We start from the raw sequence: 14,278 nt of genomic DNA on the forward strand, positions 1-14,278 counted from the left end.
CAGAACCATTAAACGGACTCTCAGTTGAGGAGATCATTTAGGCAGGCAGTAGAGTTTCTGGGTTATTGGGTCGTCCCAACTCTCCTAAGTTCCTGTCCTCCTAACGGTGTATTTAAACTCATGCTGGAGGCGTTAAGTTAAGATGATCCTTCAATGTAAACAAAAGATATTGCGGGCGCCGTAAACATGCATGCTTAACTTAACGACTGAATTTTACATCCAGTCGCACATGTGCGACCAGAAAATTTACCCCTTTTACACGTTAAACGTAGAAATTTTGGTACCTGAGAGCGTGTAAGCGCAAACTTATCTGTCCTCACTGAAAGTTGACAGAGAGCAGAGCTCTGACACAGACAGACAAACAGAGCTGCAGACGATGCAAACTAGTCGGCGCTGCAGTTTGGTTGAAGTCACAGTGAATCACGGATATGCTGATAAATTGGTTTCAAGTGTAGTTACAATTTTTCATAACTTCACGCAGACAGCGTTTGTTGCGATATGATATTAACGGCAAGCTGAAAGCGGTCGCTGTGCTGTTCCTCGGAGACGAGCAGGCACAACGGTGGTTTCTGTGCCCTGGTGACTGACTGACAGGCTGAGGTTGTAAAGCAAGGCAACTTTATTTCTACAGCACCTTTCAGCAACAAGGCAATTCAAAGTGCTTTACATGACACATTAAAGAGCAATTAAAAATGGTCATGATGAAAATAAATAATATACAAATACAATAATAAGAAAGTATAAAAATACTGTCATGACAGCGATGGGGCTGTCAGTTCTACCTTCTAAGTTTATCTTCAAAAGTGACACTGAATTTTTCAATTCAATTCAATTTTATTTATACTATCAATTCATAACAAAAGTTATCTCGAGACACTTTACAGATAGAGTAGGTCTAGACCACACTCTATAAATTCCAAAACCCCAACAATTACAGTAATTCCCTCAAGAGCAAGCATTAGCAGTGGCTATTGCGACAGTGGCAAGAAAAAACTCCCTTTTAGGAAGAAACCTCGGCAGACCCAGACTCTTGGTAGGCGGTGTCTGACGGGCCGGTTGGGGGCGTGATGAACAGTGGTGATAACAGTCACATTAGAAGTCACATTGACTTCGAAGGTTATCGTGGAAGTTCATGTCATAGCAGGGCACATCGTGTCATACTGAGTAGTGCAGACTCCTATACCAGATCCTGACTACTCTGTGCATAGGAACATCACAGCAGGGCGTTGCGGGATGTAACGTGGCGCTGCAGAGCACGGGTGGGTGCGGCGGGTGCAGCAGGACGCAGCAGGACGCAGCAGGATGCGGCCGGGAAATGCAGAGAATCGCAGAGCATAGCTCTTGAAACAGCACATTGTAATTTCTGCATCTATTATCAAAGTATTTATTAGTAATACAGTGGAAATTAGTAGAAATGTGAATATTTGGTTAGCATGTTGATTTATGGTGTGTGCCCCTAAAATTTTCAGTTGGTGGCCACAGTGCTCCTAGTGAAAAAAGTTAGTCTGGAGCCCTGTAGTTTGACAGAATTGAGGACACCACTCCTTTTTTAACTCTGTTTCCAAATCAGGGTTGACATGTCACTGTAATAATGAAATGACACTGCTTCTATTTCCAAACTAGTTTCTAAATAGCCATTTACTCTTGTTTCTTAACTTCTAAGGAAACGTGCTGGTTTCCAGTAAAAGCGATGACCAGCCTGCTCGTAGTGTTATCTCTCATGTGTCTGCACAGAGGATGTGGTTTGTTTCCTCACCAACTGATGGGACCACAGCTTCCTGAGTCAATAGCCAATCAGATTTTAGCTTCAAATGTGAAAAGTGATAGCAGCTGAACACTTTGTTTGGATCTTATGACTGCTGTATGTAGATAGAACAACGGGTGACCGTGACTGTACCAGGATTCAGAATGCAGCATTATTCTCTGTCAAATCATTTTCACTCCACGGTACAATCGGTGACTTCTGGCTGTTCTGTCAATTGGCCAGCTGAGGGCAGCAGTCCACCAAACACAGTTTATGGACCATCAGCATACACTCCTCTGCATCCCTGTCCTCTATGATCATGCCTGGTTCTGTATGGCTTTGCGGTTACAATATAAGACCTTACAAACCTATTACGTAACAAACCAGTGTTATCCATCAGCAAAGAGCTGTCAGCATACGCTACGGATGCACTGTATATAATCTGATCAAACAGAAAAAAATGAAAGGTTGTTTATGCACTGCTTTTAAAAGACTGTAACTTAACAATAATGCAGGGGAAACCAAATCATCCTGCGCCTTGATCCTCCACTTCATTTTCTGCATTAGCTTTACAGAGCTTGGTTGTGTAAGCCACACGAGAGAGAGAGAGAGAGAGAGAGAGAGAGAGAGAGAGAGAGAGAGAGAGAGAGAGAGAAATGAAATCCAAAAACATTCCAAGCAGTGAAAGGCTTGGAGTAATGACTGCTGGGTGCGGCTCAGACAAGTTCTAATATGCTGTGTGGATTCCTGCCCCAGCTGCTAAAGTCAACCAGTCACTCGGCTGTCTTGGGTGTAACTGGAGCAAATAACATTGTGTGTAATCAAACAAACACTCCTGGCCATCATTAATGAGCCAAGGCTAAACACACAAAGTGAGGTCAATGCAAGCAAAACCAGCAGAGGACATGGCATTTCTGGTCGGCTCAAACGTCAGAACACTCTTCTGTTGTGGCTTCAAAAGGAAAGAGGAGAGGAATGGTGGGAAAAAGCTACAAACACAGACTCTTAATTCTACTCTACAGTAGATGGAACAAGTTGACCAACTAGCAGTGATGATTAGATACACTTCCCACTTGCTATTGTGTTTCCTAATGTTTAAAGTATTATTTGCTGATGCATTGACCCAGCATCCTTGTTCTGACCAGTAAGTATTCTTTTTTCCTTGTGGTTGCTGAAGATCCTGTTGATTTAGTGTTGTTTGCATAATATCGACTTACATCTTACCATTCTACCTACACGGTGTTGGTCCATTGTACTGCACGGCTCTGAGCTACAGACTAGCTGCCACCTTCTGCAGACTACAGGACATGACTACACAAAAGATGTGCTGTATGCAATTCTTCATATGTAAATTGTTCTGTCCCTTTTGCCCTTCCCTGTTTTAATGCATCATACATGAAGATGATAAAACATATATTATTGTTGATAGTGAGGTTATTTTTTTACTATTATAATGTTGTACATGTACATTGCACATAGCTTGTACATGTTCATAAATTGTTCATATTACATAGCCATATTTATTCCGCTCTTATAAGGCAAATGCTAATACACTGGACATATTTAGATTTAATTTATATTACTCTAAACCACCTTCTGTAAACCAACTGTACACTACTGTCTACACTGCACTAGATTTCTTGCCCTGTCTGTACTTTGCATATCACATTGCAATTTTCTGCTCTTTTTGCACTTCTGGTTGGACTGCATTTCGTTGTCTTTGTACTTTTACTCTGCACAATGACAATAAAGTTGAATCTAATCTAATGTTGGTACAGTAGTAACAGCGATGAGCTTCTTACCACAGCGGTCCCTGATGACCAGGTTGCGTCCTTCCTTCAGGTGGATGGTGAGCAGGAAGGACCTGGGAGGATCCCTGATGTTCTCCGACACACTCAGAACCTCGTTGCCCATCTCACACTGGGGACGGACACGGACACACACACAGTACTGATTTTATTACCTCTAGTAGTGAATCTGATTACATCCAGACTTTCTGAGCAAGTATACCTGCATTTCAGTACAGATTCTAAAACCATAATTTAAACTAAGTTTCCATATGTTTTTATATTTCATTTCCAAATTCTGTAATTTCATAGGTTCATTTTTTGCCATTTTTAGACTTCACCATTCAGTCATATTATTATATTTTTCATTTGTCTCATTATATTCTTTTGCTACTAATTAGTAAACTCACAACAAGCTGTCATTTGGGGTTGAAGCACATAGGGACAGTTCTAATGATATGCTTGTTCACTGTTCTTTTGAGGAGAACTTAAATTAAATGTTTTGTCCCTCGCTACTACACAAGCCGATCCTGTAAGCAAAAACTGTTGTGGGCGTTTATTTCTTCTTCATAACATTGTTACATATGACGTAAGCTCTGTTGTTTCCTTCGACTTTCATTTCAAAAATCACATGATCTTCACATACTGGAATTCACCTGTTGCATTATTGTCTTTTTAGATCTACTGTCATGACCAAATATATTTCATATTATTTTTGATACAATATGAAAAGCAAACCCAATGGAAATGTTGCATGCTGTCTATGCAATGGATTATTTAATCACTATTAAGCCTCTCTACCAAACCAAGCATCTTTCAGAGAATAAACCGCCGTCGCCTGGAATCACCCGGCTCAGCGTCCCAACCCTGCCCGGCCACAAATGCCATGACACACTGCGCTTTGAACAACACACCGCCCACTGTCCCATCATGTCCTGAACACTACACAATAATCTGGAATTAAACTTTGTGTGTCAGGCCAAGCAGAATGCTGCTGTCTACACGATACTCAACAAAAAAACACGATCACAGAAACAGTCCTTTCAACCACAGAGATCAGGATAAAACCACCTACACTCAACTGTTCAGCATGATCCATCCATACAAGACATCACAGTAGAGACTATTAAAATTATCAGTTCAACAACACAGAATCACCATCCAAATTGGATAGCAGCACTTACATTTTGGTTGTCCCTGTCTTTTAACCCGTGACTGTTGAAATCGTTATCATACTGTGGAGACAAAAAGATAAATGCATTTCATGAATCTATCATGTGGTGTATGAAAAAGTAAAGTCACAGTTGATAAAAGAGGAAGGTTCCAGTCTGCCGATCAGTTAAAGGTACAGGAACTGAACTCTCTTTGGCATTTCTACCCTCAGCACAAATCCTCTGAGCATTTATTAAAAACCCCTGTACCCTGAGGACTGAACCACATTACAGACCACAGTAATGAAGGAAAAAAAAAAAGGGAATTTGCTTTTGTGCTCTCTTATGTGCCCTGTTGTTCAGTTCAAAGCAACTACAATTCTGAGCCTTTAACTCCATGTGGACTTTAAACCTCGAGGGATGCCCTAAGGAACAAAATTCAATTAAGTGTTTGAAAAAGTAGTACAAAAAAGTACAGAATTATACCATGGCCACAGAACTAGGAAAAAGTGTGTCCGGTTGGTTGTTAGCAAATTAAAATATGCATCTACAAAAAGTCAGTGTATCAGAAAAAGATTGTCCTGTTTGTATCCACGTGTTTTTGAAATTCTCTCATGTAGTTCAAACACTTCAAGAGTTCAAGAGACCATACTCTGGGGCCCCAGGGCAAAAATTAACCTGATTAACTCCCTGGTACATACACTGTGTACAGTACATTGTCCATTATGTACAGTAAGTCAAATCAACTTGATTACATTATTCCTATTCAAGATTCAAAATCCTTTATTAATCCCACAAAGGGAAAATCCACACTGTTGCAGCAGCAAGGGACAGGGGGAAAAAGTACAAGACACAGATAAACAAACAAATAAATAAATACAAGTAAAGGGCATAAATAGTAAAATGGTCAAATGTATTTACAGTATTGCACAGTCAATTTTTTTATTGCACGGTTTATCAGTCCTGGGGTGTGTGTTGTGTCCCTGTGGTCTACTGGGAGCAGTGCTGATTGTAGACTCTGACAGCAGCAGGAAATCTCTCCGTGACGCAGCGCGGTGCAGGAGCCTGTCACTGGAGGAGCTGTTCAGTGGGGACAGAGTGTCCTGCATGGGGTGGGAGGAGTCGTCCCACCACCTCCACGGCATCAACGGGGCAACCAATAACAGAGCTGGCCTTCTTAAATCAGCCTATCCAGTCTTTTCCTGTCTGCCACCGCAATGCCACTGCCCCAGCAGACCACTCCATAGAGAATGGCTCAGGAGTGACCCCTACACCCCAAAAGACTGAGTCTCCTTAGCAGATACAGTCTGTACTGTGGTGTTTTCAGTCCAGTCCAGTTTATTGTTCAGGTGAACACCCTATGCGGCAATAGCACTGCTTGTAGTGAATTGTTTAATTTCACAATGTAATGACCATCTTCAAACTAGATTTTGACACGGAAAAAAGAAAAGTCAACTGCTGGCAGCTCTGTGAGGCTACATGCTAATGCTAACATGCTGATGTTTAGCAGGTTATCATGTTCCCCATCCTATTATAGCATGTTATGTTAGCATGCTAACATTTGCTTATCAGCATTTAACACAAAGTACAGCTGAGGGTTAATAAGAATGTATTTTAAAAAAAAGTTATTTGGTCATGAAGTACCTGATGATGAAAAGCTTAGGGATAACCAAAGGGATTACTAATTATCCGGGTGGGGACTATATATCTGTACAAATGTCATGGCAATCCATCCAATAATTGGTGAGATATTTCCCTGGAGAAGTGATGACGTTTTAGGTTACTCTTCTTGATTTTGTGAAAAAGGTTTCAGAAGAGATGAAAATATTTGGTGTGTACATAATTTAAGATTAGAGATGGTCCGATACAGACACCAGTATCCGATACCGATACCAGTATCGGTATCGGCTCCCATACTGCCTAAAATGCTGGGATCGGGAAGTACTGGAGTTTATGCACCGATCAGATACCACGTAATAAAGCCCTAAAGACAATCTACGTTAAAGTAGTTCATTTATGTTCTTTTCCCGTTATAACTGACCGTCAAACTGGAGAATAAAAGAAAGTTCTATGACATTCATTGTTTGTGTTTGTTCATGTTTCACAAAGAGTTTAACCTGAGCCAGACAGACAACAAAGATAGAAATCATATCACATCCATACAGGGATAGTAGTATACAGCTGTTAAAACATAATAAAATATATGACACACTGGTATCGGACCGGTACTCGGCATCAGCCGATACTCAAGTTCAGGTATCGGAATCTGTATTGGGAAGCAAACAATGGTATCGGGCCATCTCTACTTAAGATCTTACTGTACCAAATGCCATGTCCTTACAGTAAGACAATCAAGGGTGTGGTGCAAAGTCATAAAACAACATTCACTATTTGCAGTCATTGTTTTGGAGGGCCTCAAATATCCAGCTCATCCAAGTTAAACTTAGTACGTCCTGTGCAAATACACTTGACACCTCGCACCCGCCAATGTACAATAAACCAGCCCATTCGTTAGAAATAAGTGATCTCATTACCTGTGTGTCACAGGTAAACAAAATACAATACAAGCCTTCTACTGGCAAAAGCTTTAAATCGAACTTTAAAGTAAGAGCCAATAATTGGAAACTAAAATCTCTCTCTGCATGCTACCACCACTGAAATTTAAAATGCACTGCATTATATAAAGACATTTGCCCATGTTTGGAGTACTGATCTGTTCTTTTTTATTACACTTTCAACATTCAACATTTCAAATGGATGAGTGTGTACCTGTGAGCTGTCCTGGGACACCTCCACAGAGGGAGGGTCTGGGCTGTAGACGGTCATCATCTCGGGTAGGCCCAGCTCCTCAGGCTCCATGCCCCGGGGAGGTCTGCAGGTTGTCTCTGGAGAGCTCTTCTCCTCGTCACAGAGACTGCTGAATGACTCGTGGGAGGAAGCCCAGTCTGTGCAGTCTGCAGGCACACTTCTCCCCGCTCCTCCACCAACTACTCCCATCGTCAGGCCACTCCCACCTCCTCCCAGGCCCCGGGCAGGCCTGACGAGTGGGGAGCAAGGGTTGCTGTAGCTGGGAGAGTCGTACTGTTGGGGCTGCATGCTGGAGGAGACGGAAGCATACTCGTGCTGCCTCATGTTCCTCATGTCAGGAACGGAGGAGCTCATCCGATGGTCCATTGGGTGTTCGAGCTGAACCAGGTGCTTGCCGGGGCTCGTCTTGTCTCGCCGGAGGTGTGGCAACATCTTCTGGCGGAGATGCCGCAGCATGCCAGGCTTCTTGGAATCCATGATGGGAGGGAGCTTCAGTCTGTCTGTGTCTGAGATCTGGACATCACCGACAGCTATAGTAGAAAATACAGACAGAAGAGTCTGAGGCTGGGATATACAGCATCTACAGCTGTGGCGGACGTAAAGCTCCAAATCATCAGTGTCTGTTCTGTGACTGAAAATGTTCTTACAATTCCAAACAATCACAACTGGCTGCCGTCAGACTAAAATATTCTTCTGTTGGCCAACTGACATGAATTGTTATGAACATGCAATAAAGCTCCATCAGGAATTGATCAGCCCTCAGATAATGACAACCATTAAAGGATGACTGTATATTGTATATATGTGGAAACGAATATCCATTTCCAATTACTGTAACTCTTTAATAATTTTACCTTAAATCCTCCATGGAATCGGAGACATACAATATGGGGGGAGACTGATTTAAAAAAGTGATTTAAAGCAATAGTTCGACATTATGGGAAATATGCTATCTAATAATACTGTATTTGCTTAGTTGTAGAGAGCTAGATTAGAAGTTTGAAAGCACTGAAAACTGAAAGCATTCTGCACTTTTAAACTGCAATTCTACAAATGCTCACATGAGCACTTCTGTATGTGCAATGCCTTTTGTATATTGTATGTTTTAATCTTCTAATCTTAATCTTCATTTATCTTGTTTTTATGTATTTACTGCTGCTGCACTAATTGCCACCAATGTAATTTTGTTGTGTCCATACAATGACAATAAAGTATCTTGCATCTTGAAGTTTCTCTCTCATATCGGTTAAATGTGAAGCTACAGCCACAGCCGGTTGGCTTAGCTTTGCATACATACTGGAAACAACTATCCTGGCCCTGTCAAAAAGTAACACAATCCACCTCTCAATCCAATAATTAAACAAGTTTGGTCTTGTTTGTTTAATCTGCACAAAAACCAAAGTTGTGGTTTAAAGGGTTATGTGCGGCACTTTTTCTTGCCCAGGTGTATTGACTTCCTGGAGTCTTGGGCCACAACCCACCATAAAACCACAAGGTGTGGCTTTTTTATGGTTTAAACAAAATAGATGTCTGCTAATTATTGAGCCAGGTTAGCTGTTTCCTCTTATTTCCAGTCTTTATGCTATCGGTTGGCTGTAGCTTCATATTTTAGCATACAAACACAAGAGTTTTATCCATCTTCTCATTTAACTCTCATCTAGTCAAAAATATACAGCTATTCCTTTAAGTCCTTAAAATGTTTTTAAGTCCTTTCTAAAAGTAAATGGTCATCAGTCAATGTTTAACCCCAATCATCCCAGTAATACCCAGCGGTGCCTTTCCTGTAATGTGAACTCTCAGTGTGTTTACAGAATCCACAATTGAGGAACAGGTGCTTAAGTTACAAATGTCTACTGTAATGTCAGAGACCATTGCCTATTACAGTAGATATCCGTAATATCCAATATCAGTTTTTGGAATAGAAACCGAACGAGCAACGGAGGAGGGGACAAAGGAAAGAAAGGCAAATTCTGTAGCAAACATCACACCTTCTGGACGTTGATGAATAACTTATGTTGCCCAAGATAATCATAAAATAATAAGTCATTATTCTAGATCAAATGTCAGCTGATTTTGGCAGGAAATTTGACCTCTACCATATTTATTTGATGCACCCATAAAAACCCAGCAGCTACCAGATTACAGCATGTGGAGCTGGAACAAATTGTAATCAATAACTGTAATAATGTAATAGAATCAAATGGATTAGAATTTGGATAATAAATATTTTCACAGACTCTTTTTCACATTAGACATTTTTACTAATAATATTTCCAATGTTTCTGTTCTATTCAAGTGTCTAAAGTCAAAGTAAACTTTTTTTTATTTCGCAAGGGGAAATTCATGAAAAAGAAACATGACACTTCAAATATGGTCAGTAGGGCTGTTGGAACAAATTCAGAAAGTCACATTTTCGAATAGTAAAAAAATCAATACTATTCAAATGCTGAAATTACTATTCAAATGTGATTTTTTTTATAAATAGATTTTATTAATTTTTGTGATTTTTTTTATATATAGGTTGGCTAACGTTAGCTAATGTCTGTCTTCCCATGTCACGTCCATAGACAGTTAAAGTAATGGACCACTCTGGACGGAGACAGTGAAGGATATTAGAAGTCTCTTTCCCGGTGCTGGCTGAGCGTTACTGAGCAGCCTCCAACTGAGCTTGAAGACGTAGATGTGACGTGAGCAACGTGTCTGAAAGTGTGAAGTCTTCTGGTAGCTGTGCCGAGAGAAATCTCAATCATTCCCAATCTTACAGAGACGGAGAACGTAGGTATATGTAAGGAGATAACATAGGCACAGGCTAATTATTGCTAACTAAAATGCTAGTTAACATCAGTAATTAAATTTAAACAGCTAATGTAAGTCAAAACTGCCTGCGAGCTTCTCCTGTACTATACGGTAATTCCTCTACTATGCAACAGTAAGTCGCGTGGTTATGACACAATCGTTAGCCTATTTTTACAAAAACGTCTGCTACGGAGCCATAACGTGAGGTACAAGGTAATGGAGCCTTTTATACATTGTCGTGTTTCTTTAGAAATAAACAACGGACAAATAGAGTCTTTAAATGCTTCAGGTGTTAAGTTATTCGCTGTCAAAGTGACGTCAAAATGAATGGGAGTCAATGGGATGCTAATGGTGGGTGAGTGCTTGTTAGCATCAAATTGGCACCATAAGAGGTACGCGTTGTGGAGAGAGGCTTACCCCCTTGGTCATGTCTGATGAACAATAAGTTATGGCAGTGAGAAACACAAGGCATTGTGAGCTAAGTTTACGTACCAAGTAACGTTAGTACAGGGGGGAGTGACAGGCTGCGGCAGGAAATCGGAAGAAAGATGGGAAATAGTTTTAACATGACTTTAAAATCGACATCCACTGAGCCAAAATGCTTATGTTATCATTAGTTAGCGCGTTCTGGTTTCCTAACTGCGTCGCGAGTTATAGGAGCTTAGCTGGGAGCTTCATGGAGACAGCTAAAGTTAATGTTAGCTGCCCTACAACTGTCAGAGTTAGCTTTGACTTAATTTATTACCTTCTAATAGCTGTATTCTCAGTAACGTGACAATCTGCAAAAAACGGGTTGCTAATAAATCACTAAAATAGTAGTGACAGTACCATTTGGCTTAGTTATCAATGCCGTTAGCATTGTGGCTAACACTATCGTTACTTTACTTTATGACAAATCGTTTCGGCTGTGCTTCCTAACATGAGGTCATTGTGCTAACTGAGCACTGTTAGCCTTTACAACAGAGCCGCTTCACTAGCTACACTTGTTAGATCATGTTTCATTCCAGAGTTCTCTGCTGATTTGTGTTGTTGCTGTATCCTCATGGTGGAATATAATGTAAACAGAGATTGGCGTGCCAGAAATGCAATGCGCCATGACGTAGGTCCCCTTCAAGGCCAGGCTGATGTTGGAAGTCCCTCTAGTGGACAGAACATGCAACAACAACCACAAGCTTATAGTGGCATTGACAATGCATAGGTGTATTACTGAGTAGTGTAGTACATATTTAACAGGCTGCATTTGAGAATTAAATATTTGAATATTAAAAAAATAAATTAAATTCAAATGGTATTATAGAGGAAGAGTGACAGCTCTAATGGTAAGTACAGACAATACAGTAAACAACACATGCAATAAGCAACCTGAAGAAACCTACAAAACAATAGTACTTAAAGTGCAATATTCACAGAAAAACAGTTAAAGTGCCAGGGAGTTACAAAATTGTGCAATGATGCAGTTAAAATACCAAAGACAAGTAAGTATGACAGTAATCAGCATGCACAACACCGGATCCTGAAACTGAAGCAGTTAAATGGAATCCAATCATTGATTGTATTATTTACACCCGTGTTTCCTACTGTGTGACATTTCAAATTGTCTTAGATTAAAGGACACACTGAAAAATGGTGTCCTTGTGATTGAACAAGACTCTAAAAGCTTCTCAGGAAAACTATTAAATAACTACTATTAAATGAAGCAGAGAAGCTAACAGATGCCCTAATGTTTAGAAAGTTAGTCTTGTAATCACAACAGTTGGATTCATATGAAAGTCTTGCTGCTATGTATTTTCTTATAGTGGACCATAGAACAAACCCTAATTATTACGATTATATAAAGAAAGTGTCACCAATTCAGTATCCGACTAATGTCTTCCTTACTGTTCACGAGTTATGATGTTAAATAATGAAGGGAAGTTAACCTTTGACCTTTTGGGTACAAAATGTCAACGCTTCATCATTTTATCCTAAGAGACCTTTGTGTGAAATTAAATGTCATAATTAGCGTAGGAATTCTTGAATGTGTTTGTGATATTCCCTCAAGGTGTTCCTGAGATATTGCGTTCACAAGAATGGGACGGACGGACAACCCCGAAAAAATATATTGCCCTTGTCCCCGCTCTGAACAGAGGCATAAAAAAAAAACACACAAAAGTGAAAAACTGCAGAACATCTCATCAGCAAACGCCTAAAGATCAGTTGCATCTTTCACATGTGACTCTAAATGCCTTTTTATCCAGCTGTATGTAACATCATGAAAGAGGATTCTTTCAATATGTAGTTATATGTAATATAGAAATATCCCTGCCTACAATCAATCAAAATAAGATGACACATCAACCAACAGAGTCATAATGGCCTAAACTACAAGCTTCTCATGTAGGTGCAGTTCTTATAAGTTACATTTATTTACATCATGTACTGTAAATATGCAGAATCTGCAAGGCTATCACAGATTAGAAAATGAGTTTACATGGCAAATTGTTTTTTGCACACTTCCTCTTATTAGAAATTACTTGAGTATCGGAAATAATTTGTGACCACACAGTCTTTGACGGTATGAAGAAGACAGTGAGATGTTGAAAAGATTTTGCTACTTAAATGTCATACTGTATTTATTGATGGTGTTTACACTAATGCTGTGTGTGCGTTATGCCAGTGATTCCCAACCAGGGGTACTTGTACCTCAAGGGGCACTCCTGCAGTTGCCAGGGGGTTTGTGGAAAGATTGTAGGGTAGTTCCACTAATATTGAAAAAAAATAATAATGATTTGATTAAAAGAATATATCATATCACATCTTAACATTAAGTCGACTGTAACACCTAAACACTGTGTTGCAGTTTTGCAAGAGTGTTCAAAAATCCTTAGCAAGGGAGCACAGACGTTTGAACAGGTAGTTAAAAGTAATGAATGAATGGTAGAAATAAATTGCTAAAAGTAATGACTAAACAATTCAAATGATTAACTAAAAGTAAAGGATAAATGGTTTCACTACAAGGAGTAGTCCTTTGTACGATTGCTGATCAAACCAAGCTTAATTTTGAAAAGTCAATTGTATGAAAAACAACAACAATATCTTTAATATAATGAATAGTGTTTGGAACATAGATTGGGAATCGATGAAGGGTACATGAGTTAATCTGACAGGGACTGTGGGGGTAGGCCTACATCACACCAGAAAGGTTGGGAACCACTGCATTGTGCTGCCACTTTATGCAGTAAAGCCTGTGTCTTGACTCAAAGTGGCCATTTACACTGGAGGCACTAATACAATGACACTCCCTCTTCATTATGTGTTGTCAGCACAGTGCATAAAACTTATGATTTGGAGCAACATTTTTTTTTGCAAAGCATACTTACTCTATTACGCTATTATTATACTATTAATTCAGATCGAGTTTAAATTGTCAATGTTGCTTTATTTGGCCACATGAGAACATTTCCCACAAGACGTTAGCCTCATCCCACAATAGAGTTAGGGACACACAGGTCGGAGATACAGGTTAATTTAAAACTTACAAGTATTATTCCGGTTATTTTATCCATGAATGTGTTGTATAAAAATAACTCCAACAACACACAACAGTACAAACGTATGTCCTGAAAAAATAATAGATTTGAAACCACACCTCCGACTCAGGGTGATGGAGGAAGTGTATTTATAATATACCTATCAACTGCTTTGCATTATACTGTACAGGTATTCTGTCCACCTTTTGGAGATTTGCCTAATGATGGTGTGACTGGAGTGCAGCCACTTCAGTGTCTTTCATGGCTTGTTCCTGAAACTTGTGTGTGTAGTTGTCAGAGTCATCCACCATCCATTCACAGTTCAACCAATGCAGTCACTCTCATTATGTCAAACAAGCGCTTCCTTTACAGACAGCAGACAGACATGAATGCGTTGAGCTGTCATCTCTCTGATCTTCTGCAGCAGTACCTGTCCAGAGCTGGAGCTGCTGCTTCTGACTAAACCTGCTTTTGTAAAGTAAT

At 39.9% G+C, this 14,278-nt stretch overlaps 1 protein-coding gene across 3 annotated transcripts in view; it reads right to left on the bottom strand.

Moving 5' to 3' along the window:
* LOC114564594 (multiple C2 and transmembrane domain-containing protein 2) overlaps positions 1-14,278 on the bottom strand; it is a 46,133-nt gene that overhangs the window by 24,669 nt on the left and 7,186 nt on the right. For all 3 annotated transcript variants that reach the window (XM_028592216.1, XM_028592055.1, XM_028592139.1), the window contains 3 exons: positions 7,452-8,020; positions 4,716-4,766; positions 3,547-3,664 (listed from right to left, as the gene is read on the bottom strand). In XM_028592216.1, the coding sequence (XP_028448017.1) occupies positions 3,547-3,664; positions 4,716-4,766; positions 7,452-7,967 (685 nt within the window). In that variant the 5' untranslated portion in view covers positions 7,968-8,020. The remainder of the gene's footprint in view (positions 1-3,546; positions 3,665-4,715; positions 4,767-7,451; positions 8,021-14,278) is intronic.

Source organism: Perca flavescens, chromosome 1 (assembly GCF_004354835.1).
Source record: "Perca flavescens isolate YP-PL-M2 chromosome 1, PFLA_1.0, whole genome shotgun sequence".
Taxonomy (NCBI): Eukaryota; Metazoa; Chordata; class Actinopteri; order Perciformes; family Percidae; genus Perca; species Perca flavescens.